Source organism: Triticum aestivum, chromosome 5B, assembly GCF_018294505.1.
Source record: "Triticum aestivum cultivar Chinese Spring chromosome 5B, IWGSC CS RefSeq v2.1, whole genome shotgun sequence".
NCBI classification, from domain to species: Eukaryota; Viridiplantae; Streptophyta; class Magnoliopsida; order Poales; family Poaceae; genus Triticum; species Triticum aestivum.
Genome location: NC_057807.1, coordinates 523,265,721 through 523,283,319, shown reverse-complemented (window position 1 = coordinate 523,283,319; position 17,599 = coordinate 523,265,721). Strand labels below are relative to the sequence as shown.

The window sequence follows — 17,599 nt, the reverse complement described above, 5'->3', positions numbered from 1 at the left end:
TGACGGCCCGGGCCTACACCCGGCCGGATTACCATTGTACCCCTGGGGGGTAGGCCTATATAAACCCCCCAAGGCACCCATGCAAAGGGTTTAGCTTCTTAGGGAATACACACACATATAGAGAGAGGAATAGAGCTGGCCTAGCCCTTCTTCCTCCTCTAGCCAAACAGCTCAGGGAGCAAGCTTGTAGCTCCTTGTTGATTTACTAATCATGCGGAGACCCCGCAGAGCAGTATTAGGGGTGTTATCTCCTAGGAGATCCCCGAACCTAGGTAAGATGCATCGGCGTACATGTTTGCGCCTTATCCCGTTTTCCAGGCACCGGCGATGTCTTACTAGCTCCCACCATGATAAGCCATCTCTTGGCATATGTCGCACCAAACCCCCGACAATGTTCCAATCTGAAGATCTGTTGACCACGGTAAGCATTATTCTGTGATCCATCGCTACTATATCTAAACAGTTACCATAAATGACTAAGTTGTTGCAAAAAATAATGTGGGTGCAGATTTGGGAGCGTTGGATGACAGGAACGGTGCTGGAGAAGATGGACCCGTGCATGAACAACAACTTCTCAGAGACCGACCCGAGGAGGTTCATCCAGGTAGATCATTGTGCGTCCAGGAGAACCCGAGGGATAGGCCGGTGATGTCGGTGGTGGGCATGATGATTGGAAGTGACATAGTGTCTCTCGGTGCCCCGTCAAAGCCGGCTTCTACGCTCTACACTAGGAACGTCGTTGCCGACTCTGGAAACGGGTTCAGTATGTCGACCACTTTCAGTGGATGATGCTCCTAACAATCGATCTGTTTCCTGGGTTAAATATATTATTGTGCCCCTTTCTTTAGCGGTTCGGGTTTTTTAGAACACGTACGTGCCTATATACATTAAGATAGAAAGCAATGTTCAAGCCCGGCAAAAAAAGATATGTTCCCCTGCAAAAAGAAAACAAGAAAGCAATGTTCAATTACGGTATATGATCTAGGCCACCTTTTGCCAAATTTTTTTACCTAACTCTAGGCCACTTTTAGGCTGACCTCAGGCATGTCTCGTTGGTATGGCTAAAATATGGACGTTTTCTGGCCGAGTGCCACGATCGACAGCCTAAGTAGTCGTTGAATATTTCTAGTTTCCTTGAAAGAAAATCAAAATTTAAGAGTTTGATCTTGAAAAATCCAAATGAATTGATACATGTACTTTATTGCTTTTAATTGTTTACCGAGTGTTGTATAGAAAACATTCTGCAAAGCCCCTACTTTGCCTTGTGTCTTTTTTTTGCGAGAAAAACTCTTGATCTATTCATCAACTGTCATGATAGTATAAAATCACCAGAAGTAAAAAATTAAATCCAGGTCCGTAGACCAGCTAGCGACGACTATAAGCACCGAAACGAGCAAAAAGGCCTAGTGTTGTTCATGATACCTTTTGGCAAAGGGTCTGTTTACCGAATGACCGATAAAATACACCCGCCAAATAGCCCGACACTCGGCATTACGACGATGTTTTTCCGGCAGGTCACCCAATTCTTGAGACTTTGCAAGGGTTAAGACTATGGTGGGGGCCCACAAAGAGTAGAACATAATTTGCAACCCAGAAGAGAAGCAGGTTGCGCACAAAAGCACCGACGACTGGATATTGCTGCTTGATACGCCTACGGATAGCACCGTGGCGTCCTCTCAAGCCACATTGCCGCCACAGGTACTTCCGCAGTGTGCTTAATAATGCGTGAGGGCTGACCAAATGCACGACCATGCCTAACATCAGGAAAAGGGTATAGTTTATGATGTAATAGCTGATGTCGACTGCCCTCGTGCTCGTGACGGTTTCCAAGGCCGCGTAGAATGCCAAGACCATGCTCATCAGGGACACCCACAGGCAGTGCTGTGTTATCCCCGAGCTTGAAGCTCTGTCACTGGCGAAAGCACTCATGAGGGACTGAATTTTTGTGTGCAGCGCAATGCTTGTTGCTTTTCTCATTCTCTCTTCTTATTCACTTGGTGAACGGGGAAAATGGATCAAGAACAGACCCCACTACTGGGTCGTGCCATCCCACGACCATGGGCGTGCTCATGCCGCGAGCTAAGGGCCTCGGGATCGCACATGCCTCGTCCTCAGTCATTGTCTAACTGAAAACGGGAAAAAACGCTATCTGACGAAACTGAAAAACTAACACTACAGCCGCAGCTCTACTGAACTTCAGAAACACTCGGCCCTAGTGACCCGTCATGCTAGGTTATTCGCTAACAATCTCCCCCTAAGCTAGTCGTGACAGAGAGTCTAAACCTCAACCATGCTGATGCATGCGCGCAGCTCCAGGAACCACGTGCGCCCAAGTGACGTTGTGAAGATGTCTGCGAGCTGATCGCCGGTGGCTATGTGTTCGACCCTGATCTTTTCTTCTTCCATGCACCTTCGAATGAAGTGAAACCGAACGTCGATGTGCTTGCTTCGGTAGTGGAAGACGGGGTTCTTGCACAGCCGGATGGCCGACTTGTTGTCGATGAAAATGGTGACGGCGCCTTCCTTATCCTCGAGCAAATCACCCAGGAGGCTGCTCAGCCAGATGCCTTGGCATGCCGCAGTTGTTGCAGCCACGTACTCTGCTTCACACGAGGACAGCGCGACAATCTTCTGCTTCTGTGATTGCCAGGTGATCGGCGCTCCTCCGAGGAAGAAGAGGTTGCCGGATGTGCTCTTGCGATCGTCAATGTCGTCGGCCATGTCCGAGTTGCTATACCCAATGAGCCCGCTGTTGCCGCCCTTGATGTACTTGCACCCATACCTGCGGGTGCCGACGATGTAGCGAAGAAGATGCTTGACGGTGGCCAGGTGCGTCGTGGTCGGCACCTCCATGAACCGGCTCAGGTACCCCACCACGAAGGTGATGTCCGGCCGCGTGTGGGTCAGGTAGCGGAGTCCTCCGATGCTGCTGCGGTAGTCCGTGGCGTCCACACGCGGTTCTGGCCCTTCCTTGCTCAGTTTGAGGCGTGGCTCCATGGGTACGTGTGTTGGATTGCAGTCCGCCATGCCCGCTCGCTCCAAGAGCTCACCAGCGTATGCCGCCTGCGACAGGGTGATCTCTCCGCCCCCTGCTTCACCTCTATGCCTAGGTAAAATCTGAGGAGACCAAGATCACTCATACGAAACCTAGCCATCATCTCCCTCATGAAACTGCGGATCGCCTCGACGTCGGCTCCGGTGACGACAAGGTCGTCGACGTAGACACCAACCAGGAGCCGGGCTTGTCCCTTGCCTCGTCGCTACATGGCATGCTCTGACGGGCAACTCGTGAACCCAAGTTGCTGCATGGTGCAATCAAGCTTGGCGTTCCACGCTCGCAGTGCCTGCCGCAGCCCATAGAGCGCCTTGTGGAGTCGGAACACCTTGTGTTCCTCGCCTCTCCGCGCGAAGCCAGGTGGCTGTGAGACGTAGACTTCCTCCTTGAGCTCGCCGTTGAGGAAGGCCGACTTGACGTCGAGATGATGCAGCTCCCAGCCGCGCTGTGCCGCCGTGGTGACCATGACGTGCACCGAGTCCAGCCTCGCCACAGGCGTGAACGCGTTGTCGTAGTCCACGCCCTCCTTCTGCACGAAGCCCCTTGCGATGAGCCTCGCCTTGTGCTTGACGACGACGCCAGCGGCATCTTTCTTCAGCTTAAAGACCCACTTGAGGCCAATGGCCGTGTGACCTGCAGGCAGATCGGTGAGCGTCCAGGTACCGTTGTCCTTGATGGATGCCAGCTCCTCCAGCATAGCGCTCTGCCAGCTCTCGTGGGGTGCTGCTTCGGCAAATGTAGCTGGCTCCTCTCCGGCCAGCAGCATGCGCTCCGTCGGCGAGATGACTTGGCCGCCCCGCCGTACAAGTCCGCGAGATGGTGGAAACGGTGCCCCGCGAATGGATCGTCGTCGGCGTCGTACGAGTCGTACCGCGTTGCAGGCGGTGTGACAAACTCCACCGCCCCTGGAGCCTCGTCCGGAGGCGTCCCACCGCTAGACCCATCCAGTGAAGCCGTAGACGCGCCGGACCACGGTGTCGCTAGAGAGCTGGATATGGCCGCGCTTTGGGGCGTGGCGGGAGATGCAGCCACGGTCCCGCTTTTGGGCGTGGCTGGTGAGTCCACCATGGTGTCGTGGTCCCCTTCTTGGTCCCCGCTTTCGTCGCCTGCCGTAGTGTGCATGCTCCGCACTCCGGTGGTGAGCGGGAGCTCGTGGTGGACGACGAACGGCTCCGCTGTGTGCTCGCGAGTGGCACCCCAGTCCCAGCTCGCACCCTCGTCGAACAACACGTCATGTGACGCGTACACGCGCTTGGTCAGCGGATCATACACTATGTACGCCTTTGAGCCTGCCTCGTAGCCGTTGAAGACCATCTTAGTGTTGCGGTCGTCGAGCTTTTTTAGTCTGGGCCGCGTGTTCTTGACGTAGGCGATGCAGCCGAAGACATGCAGGAAGTGCACGACCGGTTTCTTACTGTACCACGCCTCGTATGGAGTCCTGCCGTCGACGCTGCGGGTGTAGGATCTGTTGAGGATGAACACCGCAGTCGCCACGGCCTCCCCCCAAAACCAGCTCGGCATGTTCTTCGCCTTCAGCATGCTCCTCGCCATGCCTACGATGGTCTGGTTTTGCCGTTTGACCACGCCGTTCTGCTGCGGCGAGTAGGGTGCCGTCAGGTGCCTCTGTATGCCTTGACCTGCAAAGTGCTCGCCGAGCGCGCTGGAAGTGAACTCGCCGCCCCGGTCCGTCCGGAACACGCACAGTCGTGCACCCTGCTCTGCCTCAGCCGCGGCAACAAAGTGTTTGATGATGGACACGACAACGTCCTTCGCCGGTAACAACATAGCTCACATGTAGCGGCTATGATCATCGGCGACGAGCATGAAGTAGCGCTTGCCGCCGGGGGTGGAAGGAGCGATGGGCCGGCAAAGATCGATGTGAACAAGCTCGAGCGGCCCTGTCGCCCGGTAGCACGCCTGGGAGGGAAACGGAGCACGCCGTTGCTTCCCCACCAGGCATGCGTCGTAGATCTGCTCGACGTGATCCACCAGCGGCATCCCGTGCATCATGTCAGCGCTCCCCATGCGCCGGAGCGCGTCGAAGTGATGGTGGCCGAACCTAGCATGCCACTTCCACGCCTTGTCGCCGCCGTGTGCTGCCAGGCAAACATGATGCGCGATGTCCAGGCGCACAACATACAGACATCTGCCATTTCAGCGTACCTGGGCCAACTCATTCTGGCGGCGATCGTACAAAGTCAGGACGCCGCCGTGGATCTTTGTGGTGCAGTCGTGCTCGTCTAGTTGCCAGAGGCTGATGATGCTCGTCTTGAGACATGGGATGAAGTAGTCATCTGTGAGGGCGCGATGATCGCCGCTGCGCACGGTGAACGTGAACGTGCCGCGGCCACGGATGGCCACGCTGGAGCCATCCCCAAACCTGACGCTGTCGGTGACGTGCTCGTCCAGCTCCGTGAACACCGATCGATCACCAGTCATGTGATTGGATGCGCCGGTGTTCAGGAACCAGCGGCCGTCACATGACGCCTTCTGCACGCTCTTCATTGAGCATGATGTGCTCCCCCGTGCTCTACGCCGGGGTCGCGGTGATCACTGCCATCAGAAGCATCGGGTTGTCGTCGTGCCCGTCTGCGGCGTGCCAACCTTGTTCGGTGAGATTCGCCTCCGCCGGCTCTTCGCGGATGCGTGTTTTGCACTCACGCGCTCAGTGCCTGTACTTCTTGCAGTGACGGTACTGGACCGTGGGTTTTGCGCGGCTCCCAGAACCGCGTCCGCAGCCTCGCCCGCAGCGTCCACCGTCGCGTCCTGAGCCAGATCTGCTGCCTCCGAATCCGTCGTTCTCGCTGCGCTGCATGTGCGCGAGCCACTCCTCCGCCGTGAACATGAGGCGCCCCACGCCTGAGTCCACCTGGTCGAGGTCGCACCTCTCCTCGGCAGCTCTCGGCCGCCCGGTGAGCTCCTCCATGAAGAGTGTATCCACATCAACGAGCGTCTCAATTGACAAAGCGATTTGTGAGTACCTCTTCGGGACGACGGAGAGGAACTTGAGGACCATGTGTTTCTCCTGAATGATCTCCCCGAGTTGCACCATCTGGGCCGCCATGTTCGTGATCCGCATGGCAAAGTCGTCTATCGTCTCGCCGACGGCGAAACGAATGTCGTTGTACAGCTTGAAAAGTGTTGCGAGTTTCGCCTCGCGGACGCGAGCCACACCGAGGCGCATGGTCTTGACGGACTCCCACGCCTCCTTCGTCGTGGCCTTGCCGGCGAGAGTAGGCCCCATCTTCGGTGGCACTCCGCGCAGGATGGCCTCGAGCGGGAGCGATCATCATTGCACTCCGTCGTGCCCATTACCACGGCGTCCCACAGGTGCTGCCCTTCCATCATGACTTGCATGAGGACGGCCCAGTCGGTGTAGTTGGTCCTCGTCAGCTGCGGCCACGCCGCACCACCGGTGTCGCGCTTCACCCGCGCCGATGATCTCTCTGCCACGGCCAGCTCTTTGCCGTCGAAGATTTTCGTGCGCGGCGTTGATGGCGACTTGCTACCACCGGTGTCGTCCCCGGCCATGCCCTGGACCGCAAGACGGCTCTGATGCCAATTGTTATCCCCGAGCTCGAAGCTCTGTCAATGGCGAAAGCACTCACGAGGGACTGATTTTTTTTGTGCAGCGCAATCCTTGCTGCTTTTCTCCTCTTCTCTTCTTATTCACTTGGTGAACGGGGAAAACGGATCAAGAACAGCCCCCACTACTGTGTCGTGCCGTCCCACGACCATGGGCGTGCTCATGCCGCGAGCTAAGGGCCTCGGGATCACACATGCCGCGTCCTCAGGCACTGTCTAACTGAAAACGGGAAAAATGCTACCTGAAACTGAAAAACTAACACTGTAGCCGCAACTCTACTGAACTTCAGAAACACTCGTCCTAGTGACCTGTCACGCTAGGTTATTCGCTAACATGCAGCGTTGCCGTGAAAGTTTTCCAAGACCCGGCGGAGCATGACGCCTTGCCGTAGACGAGCAGGACCACGGCGAGCACGGAGGTCAGCAGGGCGAAGCTGTCCAGGATCAGGAAGCATTTGAAGATGGTCTTCTTCTGGAGGATCTCCATGCCTTTGAGGTTACCATCTTGCTCGTACGACCCGGGTATGTTGTTGGCGGCGGTTAAGGCGACGCCAGCAACGAGAACGGCGATCACCGCGAGGCTATCAGACGTCTTCTATATCGCCTTTGTTATGTTCTGGTTGTTCCATTGCTGGACATGGTCCCGCCTTTGAGGACGGGACTGCGCGCCGAATGCAGCTAGTGTCGCCACCAGAATTACCATGGAGAAGAAACTGGTCGATTTCGCGGCGAGATCCAATGGCGTCTGCCCCTCCTTGTTCATGACATCGGCTCACACTTTCCCCTTCGACATCAGGGCCTCCGCCACGGCCGGCGCGCGTGCGGCCACCGCCAGGTGGAGAGGTGTGTTGCCATCCCCATCTTGCGTGTTCAGGATGCCGCGCAGCTTCGTTTTCTTGATGGCCAGCGACACGACCTTGCCGTGGCTCCCCTGGTCGCGGCGTGCATGAAGGTTCCGCCGCGGTCGTCCCTCAGCTCGGCGGCGTCGGGGCATGCTTTCATTGTTGTTTCCGTGGCCTTTTTTTTCGATCAGAGGGGCCCCATGGCCCCCATTTTCATTACGAAAATGGAGTCACAACATACAAAGCAAGTTCCATACAAATTTAACATTTTTCGATGCCTAACATCTGCATCAGGAAACACTACTCATACATCTAGAGGCACTTCAACCGCACCTACAGGATGCTACAACAGAAGAACGCTCCAAAGCATCATCGCTACAAATGTTGCCTAATATTTTGCATCAGGGGAAATAAACTCCTACATCTGAGATACCAAAATCTGCACCTACAAGGTGCTATATCAAAAGAACAAGAGAGATAATCGTAAATGCTGCATCTGTCAACACTTGATCAACAGAGCCTCCGTACAGCTGGGCCCCATCCGTAAGCACGCTTGAAGACGTCCCTCGCTATCTGGGCCAACCTCTTGGTCACTTCCTTAAGAGTTTTTTCCACCCCTCTTTTCTGTAGCACACCCCAGGAATCCAACATATAACATAAAGAGACGATAATATCAGTAGGATCCCTAGGTAAAGAACTTTGAAAGCAGGATTTATTTCTTGCTTTCCAGATCGACCATAACAAAGCAGTCGTACCAATAGCTATAACCATTCTATCTTTCCCAGTATACTTAGGAAGCCAATTCTGGCAAAGGTCAAAGAATGACAGGGGTGTTTGGGGATTTCCCAAAGCACTCCCAACTACATTCCAAAGAAACCGAGCAAGAGAACAAGTGAAAAACAGATGATCAATATATTCATTGGCATCACAAAATTCACATTTGTTGGTGCCTTTCCAGCCTTTTTTACACAAGTTGTCCTTGGTCAGGATCCTTCCTTTGATAACTAACCATATAAAAGCTTTAATTTTCAAAGGTACCTTCAGTTTCCAAAGAAACTTAAAAGGGAACACTACTCTCTTTGCAATAATATATTGATAAAGAGATTTAACAGAGAACTGACCAGAGCTAGTCAAAAGCCAGTTGACTTTGTCAGGTTCCTCACTCAGAACAACCTGACTGCACATATCCAGAAGCTTATTCCACATATCCAGTGTCTCCCCATATAAACATCTCCTAAATCTAATGCAGTTAAAATCATGTTCAAATGCTTTAGCAACCGTAATGTTTTGATGAAAAGTAAGCTTGTACAAGCGAGGAAAAAGTTGACAGAGAGGCTTGTTGTGGATCCAAGCATCTTCCCAAAATCTAGTTTTATGCCCATCCCCAACAATTCTCTGACAACAGTTGTAAAAGATATCTTTAACACTCATGATACCATTCCAGAAATGAGAGTTGGCAGGAGATGACTCACATTGAGACAGAGTTTTCCTCTTCAAATACTTTGCTCTAATCATCTCCTGCCAATCCCCATCTTCATTCTCAAGTCTCCAGAGCCACTTACACAAAAGACTAATATTCTTGATATCTAGATTAGTAACACCCAACCCCCCTTGGTCTCTAGGTTGACAAACGTCAAGCCAGTTAACTAGATGATACTTCCTAACCCCCTCTCTTTCTTGCCAAAGCACCCGCGCTCGAAAGAAATTGATTCTTTTTCCTACTCCTTTTGGTAGACGGAAAAAGTTAAGTAAATGGCTAATGATGTTACTCAAGCAAGTTTCAGTGCGTATAAGCCTACCGCCCATAGATAAAAGACCCCCTTGCCACGCTGCAGCTCCTTTCTCTACTTTTTCTTCCGCTGATTTCCAATCCGCATTACAAAGTTTTTTATAATGAAGGGGAAGACCTAAATACCTAAAAGGGAAGCCCCCAATAGCGCAAGTAAAAATGCCGGCATAATCAGCTTGTTTCTCCAAAGCTTTACCGAAACAGAAAATTTCACTCTTTAAAAAATTAATCTTCAGACCGGTCAAATGCTCAAAAACACATAGAATAATTTTGAGGTTCCTAGCCCCCTCAAGGTCATCTTCAAAACAGAAAATAGTATCGTCCGCATATTGCAAAATATTTAGACCTCCTGCATACACCCTAGGCAACACTCCCTTGATAAATCCTTGTTCTTGCGCCCTTTGCACCAGGGTAGCAAGAACATCAGCTGCCAAATTGAAAAGCAAGGGGGAAAACGGGTCCCCTTGCCTCAAACCCTTCCTAGTAACAAAATACGGGCCGATAACATCATTAATAGTGATGGCAACCTTTCCATTACTAACGACATCTTTTGTCCATTGGACAAAACGTTCAGGGAAGCCTTTCATCTTTAGGACATCAAGCATGAAACTCCAATTAATTTTATCGTAAGCTTTTTCGAAATCAACCTTAAAAAGCACAGCAGAACATTTTTTTCTATGTAAAGAGTGGATAGCTTCATGAAGCATAAGTACATTGTCCAGGATGTAGCGCCCTTTTATAAACGCAGATTGAGCTTTGGAAATTGTTTTATCCGCAATTTTCATAGCTCTATTGTTAAGAACTTTTGTAAAAATTTTAAAAGGAACGTTCAGCATACAGATGGGGCGGTACATTTGAATCCTATCAGCCCCCTGCCCCTTAGCAAGCAAAGTGACTACCCCATAGTTAAGCCTTGAAATGTTAATCTTGCCCTCATAAAAGTCATGAAAAAGCCTAAGGAGATCGTTACAAATGAGGTTCCAGAAAAATTGAAAGAACTCGGCAGGAAAGCCGTCCGGGCCAGCCGCACTGTTGCGCTTCATAGAAAATAACGCATTTTTAACTTCATCCATAGTAAATTTGCAACTGAGCTCAACCTTATCCTCTTCTGACAACACATCATCAAGAGGGATACACAGAGATGTAGGAGGTAAATCTACATGGCCAAATAAATCTTTATAAAAATTAGTTGCATATTTGAGCAAGTTATCATCCCCCTGGATGATCCCTTCATCCTGGATAAGTCGAAAGATTTTACTCTTACGCTTCCGACCACTAGCCTTAATCATAAAATACTTAGTGTTGCTATCCCCTTCTTTGATATCCCTCTCCTTCGAGCGTTGATACCATTTTATTTCTTCCTCTCTAAGAATTTTATTCAAATCATTTTGCAGACTATTTATATGCACATAGTCAGCTGCTGATACACCAACAAGCTCACACTTCTTATCAAGTATATCTAAAGCATTAATAATAAAACTCTTCTTTTTCCTGTAACTACCCTCAACATTAAGGTTCCAACCCTTGAGCCCGCTTCTTAATTTTCTCATAATAGCCTGCCACCAATCCAGGCTGTTTTTTTTAGGAGCGATAGATTTCCAAATTCTAGAAACAACGGCCGGCAACTCATCTCTGAGAAGCCAGCATAGCTCAAATTTAAAAGGCCTGGTAGCTACAGCATTTACAATTCCAGTATGTACCAAAAGAGCAGCATGATCAGAGACACCTCTAACGAGTGTCCTGACCGTAACTAAAGGAAAATGTTGTTCCCAAGATGGGCTAACAAGAATCCTATCTAGTTTTACATACAAGGGATCGTCCTGGTTATTAGACCAAGTAAAGCTCCTCCCTGAGAGCTCTAACTCTTTTAGCCCCCAATGCTTTTCCGTGGCCTTCCTCTTGCCCTCTCCTCGCTCTCTCTCTCCAATCTCTCTGGTTCACTCGAACGAAACAAGAAGAAGGAAGAAGGAGACACCGGGCACGGGTGGATTTTCCTGGTGCACGTAAGCCACTGCCGCACAAACGGCTTTCTTTCCCCAGAACACGAACTCTGCACCGGCTACATGGCTTACAACACAGCTTCTCTATAGACTCTGATCATGCCTGGCTTTATAACCGTCCGGTGACGCAGCACCCACGCACCCACGCACACACGACCCGGCCGTCCATGTAGCTAACAACCAGCTAACTACATGCACGCCACATTCAGCTCATTGATCCACAGGCTCCGGCCACGCACGACGCGGCCAGCCTACAACAAATCACAACGGCACCTGCTGCACTAACCTATGCATGCAACTAACAACTAGTCTAATCAAGATTACTACTAACATTCATCAGCGCCTCGGCAACGCGGACGTGGCCCATCCCTGCCGCGACGTGGAGAGCAGAGAGGCCGTCAGAGTCCCGCGTGTGCACCGCGGAGGGCGGCACGGCGCTCAGGATGACACGTACGATGGAGAGGTCACCGTCGGACGAAGCGAAATGCAGGGGAGTACTGCCGGTGCCATCGGCTTGGCTAGCGAGGGATGAGCCACACGGCTTCCAGTCGAGTAGCAGCCTGACCATTTCTGAAAATGTTCACATTGAGCAATGCGAGGATTAACAATTATGCATGTATTTTTAGGATCCACACGGATCAAGGAGGAGCTAGCTGCCAAGCTGACCTGAGCCCTGGAAGACGGCGGCGTGCAGAGCGTTCTGCGAGCTCGGCCCGGCAGCCGACGCGTCGCCGCACCTGGTCGTTATAACTTTGACGGCTCGCATCGACCTGCTCATCACGGCCAAGTACAGCGGCAACACGCCCGCGTCGTTAACCTCTGAGGCAAGGTCGGGCACCACGGAGACCATTGCCTCAACTGCCGCGCCATGGTCGAGCCTCGCCGCCAGATGAAGGGCTGTGTCCCGGGCCTCGTCCTTGCACCACAAGGTGCCCTCATCTCCGCAGTCCTGCGCGAGCTGGACGAGGAAGGAGCCGAGTTCCGGGAAGACAGCAAGCTCTTGTACCGAAGAGAGGTTCACTTTACAAACTTGGATGAAGATGAGGATAGTGATGGCCCAAGAAATTTGAACAAGCCCGATGACGACAAGAAGACTAAGTAAAAAATGAAGAGAGATCACGAAGCGTCGAGCTTGAGGGAGAAGATTGATGCTATGGTGCAATCAAATGAGCTTGAGGGAGAAGGGAAGAGGGAATCAAGCATACAGCGCACGGCATACCTGTCATCACTGGCCGGCTGCCCTGTGCTGCCGTCCTCATGGAGAAGGAAAAGGAGCAACGGCTGAAAGAGATAAGGCTAACTCTGTTTGGTCGTGGGGCCATCCAGCTGCGTGATTGTGGTTGGGGTGTTTGCACGAATCGCTACACACAAGATGGAGCGATGGAGCGCGTGTGCGACCGGCCGAGTGTTCCGTATTGTCTCCGATACATTATGTACGGATCTTCATGCAAGATCAAGATCAGAGGAATAACATCGACTGAGATATAACAAAGTCTTCGTCGACTGAGACTTAGCAAAACTGATATTGCTTTGGAATTATTTATTTATCGAGTGTCGTATAAAGAACACTTGGCAAAGCCCTTGCCTCGTGTTGTCTCTGATACATTCTGCAAAGAGCTTGTTTGCCAAGTGTCTGATAAAATACACACGACAAATAGCCGAGTAAATTGCAAAAACCCACCACAATTGGGGACGCTAATTCAGAAAACCACCACTATTCGTTTTTTTTAAACCCCACCGTTATTGTACTGACAGTTTGCAAAAAACACTGATGGGTCAATTAGAGCTGCTTGATGAAAAACTGACAGCTAGGTCCCTCTATAAATGATGACGCGGCATGAAAACAACTCACCCCGTTTGGCTCAAATATTAGGCTGGAGTAGGGGCCGCCCGTCATTCTCACTCCCGTTCCTCTTCCTCCTCTGGTCAACTCCAACGCACTCGACACGGACGCACCGGCGCCCTCGCCGTCGTCGACCCAGCCATGGGTGCTTGCTAGGAGAGCGTGAGAAGGGGAAGGCGGAGCTCACCAGGAGCTTGTAGTCGACGCGGGGGTGGCAGGGGAGGGCGAGTCCGCGATGGCGGCGCGCGGCGGTTGCTGCCGGAGCAAGGCGATGACAGGAGGTAGTAGGAGGTTGCGGGGCTCGTTGTGAAGATGCCCTGTGGCACCGGGGCGTTGATGCGAAGCAGCTGGGGGAGGCGGCGAGGTCTGGTGCTCTACCTCCCGACCAAATCTAGCTCCGCCTCGCCGAGCAGGTAGGGGAGCGGGCGCGCTGTAGCTCGGCCTCGCCGGAGCGGGATGGGGCGCGGCGTGCAGGATATTGTACTCGCCGGAGCGGTCAGGTTCGTAGGCTCGCTGGAGCTCGGCCTCGCCAGCTTAGGCGGCGTCGGCTTCGTGCCGGAATCAGTGCTTCCGAGGCAAAGTTTGCACGGACATTTATTTGCTCATTCACGTGTACTTGCTCGAAGACCAATCCACGATGCAGTCCAATGGAATCCCCAAGCCATCGACGGGTGGTGGCGCGCCGGGACGGCGGCTGCCGGAGACGAGGGCGGCCGACGAGATGCACCGGGCTGCCACTCTAGCACGCCCGCTACCTGTTTGGCAAAATGCCAAGGAGGCAGAGCAGGGGGTTTGACCGGTCGTATAACGTCCGTTTGTTTCATCCATTTACCCCAGCCACATGGCACCTGACAGCGGGTCCACCCCGTCAGGTTTTCACTTAAACTTATTTAACGGTGTGATCAGTGTTTTTTGCAAACTGTCAGTACAATAATGGTGGGTTTTTGAAAAAAAATGAATGGTGGCGGTTTTTTGAATTAGGGTCCTCAATTATGGTGGCTTTTTGCAATTTACTCCAAATAGCCCGACACTCCGCATTGCCATGTTCTTCCCATAGCGATGGTTACCCAACTTTTGAGAGACCAAATGTGGAGACTATGCCGAGGCCCACAAGGAGAAGAACATAATTTGCAACCCTGAACAGAATGAGGTTGCGCACGAAAGCACCAACGACTGGATATTGCTGCTTGATACGCCTACGGATGGAAGCTTGACGTCCTTTCAAGCCACATTGCCGCCACAGGTACTTCCACAGTGTGCGGAACGACACGTGAGGGCTGACCAAAAGCGAGACCACACCTAACATCAGGAAGAGGCCAGAGTTTATGATGTTGAAGGCGATGTCGTGGACTGCCCTCGTCCTCGTGACGGCTGCCAGAGCCGCGTAGAATGCCAGGACCATGCTGATCAGGGACACCCACAGGCAGTGCAGCGCTACCGTGAAGGTTTTCCACGACACGGCGGAGCGTGACGCCTTGCCGTAGACGAGCAGGACCACGGCGAGCACGGAGGTCACCAGGGCGAAGGTGTCGAGGATAAGGAAGCATTTGAAGACGGTTTTCTTCTGGAGGACCGCCATCCCTATTGTATCGCCCTCTTGCTCGTATGAGCCGGGTATGCTGTTGGCCGCGGTGAAGGCGACGCCAGCAACGAGAACGGCGATCACCGCGAGGCTGTCGGACGTCTTCTCTATCGCCTTTGTTATGTCATGGCTGTTCCATTGCTGGACATGGTCCCGCCTTTGAGGATTTGACTGCGCGCCGAATGCAGCCAGTGTCGCCACCAGACTTACCATGGAGAAGAAACTGGTGGATTTCGCGGCGAAATCCAGCGGCGTCTGCCCGTCCTTGTTCATGACGTCCGCTTGCACTTTCCCCTTCCACATCAGGGCCTCTGCCACGGCCGGCGCGCGTGCGGCCACCGCCAGATGGAGAGCCGTGTTGCCGTCCCTGTCCTGCGTGTTCAGGATGCCGTGCAGCGTCGGTTTCTTGATGGCGAGCCGCACGACCTTGAAGTGGCCTCCCCTGGCCGCGGCGTGCACGAAGGTTCCGCCGCGGTCGTCCCTGAGCTCGGCGGCGTCGGGGCAGGCTTTCATCAGAGCCTCGGCGACGCGGACGTGGCCCATCCCTGCCGCGACATGGAGAGCAGAGAGGCCGCCAGAGTCCCGCATGTGCACCGCGGAGGGCGGCACGGCGCTTAGGATGCCACGTACGATGGAGAGGTCACCGTCGGGCGAAGCGAAATGCAGCGGAGTACTGCCGTTGCCGTCGGCTTGGCTAACCAGGGATGGGCCACGTGGCTTCCACTCCAGTAGCAGCCTGACCATTCCTGGCAATGTTCATATCGATGGTAATAGATATCAGCCGAGGATTGACAAATGACAATTATGTATTCCCTCCCTAAAGAAATATAAGACGTTTAGATCACTAAAGTGGTGAGTAGTGGATCAAGAAGGAGCTAGCTACCAAGCTGACCTGAGCCTTGGAAGACGGCGGCGTGCAGAGCATTCTGCGAGCTCGGGCCGGCAGCCGACGCGTCGCCGCACCTGGTCGTTATAGCTTTGACGGCTCGCACCGACCTGCTCATCACCGCCAAGTACAGCGGCGACACGCCGGCGTCGTTAACCTCAGAGGCCAGGTCGGGCGACGTGGAGGCCATCGCCTCAACCACCGCGCCATGGCCAAGCCTCGCCGGGAGATGAAGGGCCGTGTCCCCAGCCTCGTCCTTGCACCACAAGGTGCCCTCATCTCCGCAGTCCTGCGCGAGCTGGACGAGGAGGGATACGACCTTGTCATGCCCCGCCCTCGCAGCGCAGTGCAGAGGCGTGTCCAGAGCCGAGTTCCGGGAAGACAACAAGCTCTTGTCCCCGAAGCTGGCGAGCTCTTGGATTAGCTCGCCGTGGCCGTGCTCTGCGGCTAAATGAAGAACGTTGTTCCTCTCCGCGCTGACTTGGTGTATGCCTGAAACAATTCAAATATAAATGTGGGTTTCCCCCCAGAATAAAAACATGTGTTCCCATTTAATTTGAATGAAATTTCAAAAGAAAAACGGAAATCTCAGTTAATTCACTATGCACCAAAATACTTGCTCAGTCCCAAAAAGTTGTCTTAGATTTGTCTAAATACAGATGTATCTAGACATGTTATAAATGTACGTATCTATCAGTAGTGGCGGAGACAAAAGTAGGTCATGACCCGCCCAACCCAACAACAAAAAAAATGAAATTGGGTCTTCGAAACGTTTGTAGCAGCCAAAATATATTGGTGACACTTTTGTTTGCAAACTATCAGTGACTTGTGATGAATTCTAGCTAAGCTTAGGCAGAACTTAAAATTTTATAAATTTTCTCAAACTTTGGTAGGATTTCAGCCAAACTCTAGCGAGTTTCAATACATTAGTTTAGCTGGACAAAAAACTGAACTTTCATTGATAAGAGAGTGGCTAGGTGTAAGTCGACTCAAAACTTAAATTGGGTCTATCGATTCTCTCAGCCGTTGGGTGCAAAACGAACAACTGGATCCTTTCTTTAACCTCTCGAACTTCTTCAACCTCCCCATGGCTTCCTTCCCATCCGCCCCCAGGGGCCACCGGCTGGACCGCCAGCCACCATCGCTTGTCGCCGGCGGCGCCCCCGTGCGAGCCTCGCCGTCCCACCCTACCCTCAACCGCCGCTCACCGCCGTGCTTCTGGCTCCTCCTGTCATCCCTCTAGTCCCGGCGATGGGCAGTTTTTTTGGGTAAATCTGTACCACCACCACACGCTAAGATAGATGATGGGGTCGCTTGCCACCCTAAGACAGACACAGAGGCTTCTCCGGCGAGCTCCTTCCTTCCGAAGCAGCTTACATCTAGCTATTGTGCACTAACAAGTATGTGTATGTACAGATGACGGGAAATCCAACAGTTCGGTAAACATTACCGCTAGGGTGTTGCCGAAGCAACGCCATGGCTTTCTCTTTCTTCCCGCCGCACACGGCAAGGTACAGCTCGGAGCTCATCGTGCCGCCATCGCCAGGCTGCGTGGTCACGGCAGCCGCCGAGCCAGGACTCGAACTGAGTTGGATAGTGTGGTGCCGGAGGTCCATGGCCTATTCCGATCGGATCACAGGCGACGTCTAAACTAGTGAAGGTATAGGGCCCGTGCGTCGCCGATATATAGCGGCTACCGGATGACTCTAAAAATCTGGCAACAGAGCGCCATGGATACATAGCAAGTCGCCCAGGTAACCTGCGTTCGATTTTTCCACAGTCAGCTAAACATGTACGTAGGTTCCAGCCTTCCAGGAAGCGCGCGTCTGTGGCAGCTAGCGGCTCTGGTGTGCACACGACCACCTGGCAGGTCCTTCCGGTGCGTCCGAGGTCAGGAATAAAACTTGAATCCCGGCCAGGAGAATATCGGCCGTGTTGTTTTCTCACAACTGATTTGCTATTTCACATCTAGATGTGAAATAGTTATCTCACATCTAAGTTTAGAGCCGTCGGATCT

At 52.7% G+C, this 17,599-nt stretch overlaps 1 protein-coding gene and 1 pseudogene across 1 annotated transcript; both read right to left on the bottom strand.

Annotated features, from left to right (window-relative positions):
- Window positions 1–1,515: 1,515 nt before the first annotated feature.
- Window positions 1,516–12,497, bottom strand: LOC123114951 (ankyrin repeat-containing protein At5g02620-like; annotated as a pseudogene).
- Window positions 12,498–14,177: 1,680 nt separating this feature from the next.
- On the bottom strand, window positions 14,178–17,198 carry LOC123114950 (ankyrin-1). Its single transcript, XM_044536301.1, has 3 exons — window positions 17,033–17,198; window positions 15,589–16,074; window positions 14,178–15,442 (listed from the first exon to the last, which is right to left on the bottom strand). The coding sequence occupies exons 1-3, from the start codon at window positions 17,196–17,198 to the stop codon at window positions 14,178–14,180; spliced, it is 1,917 nt and encodes a 638-aa protein (XP_044392236.1).
- Between the last annotated feature and the right edge of the window lie 401 nt (window positions 17,199–17,599).

What these genes read in the sequence shown, in the direction of transcription:
- LOC123114950 (XM_044536301.1), bottom strand. Translation starts at nt 17,198, where the DNA reads ATGGACCTCCGGCACCACACTATCCAACTCAGTTCGAGTCCTGGCTCG. An exon ending in GCTTCGGCAACACCCTAGCG is followed by an intron (nt 16,075 to 17,032) that starts GTAATGTTTACC and finishes GAATTGTTTCAG; the next exon opens with GCATACACCAAGTCAGCGCG. An exon ending in CGCCGTCTTCCAAGGCTCAG is followed by an intron (nt 15,443 to 15,588) that starts GTCAGCTTGGTA and finishes GAACATTGCCAG; the next exon opens with GAATGGTCAGGCTGCTACTG.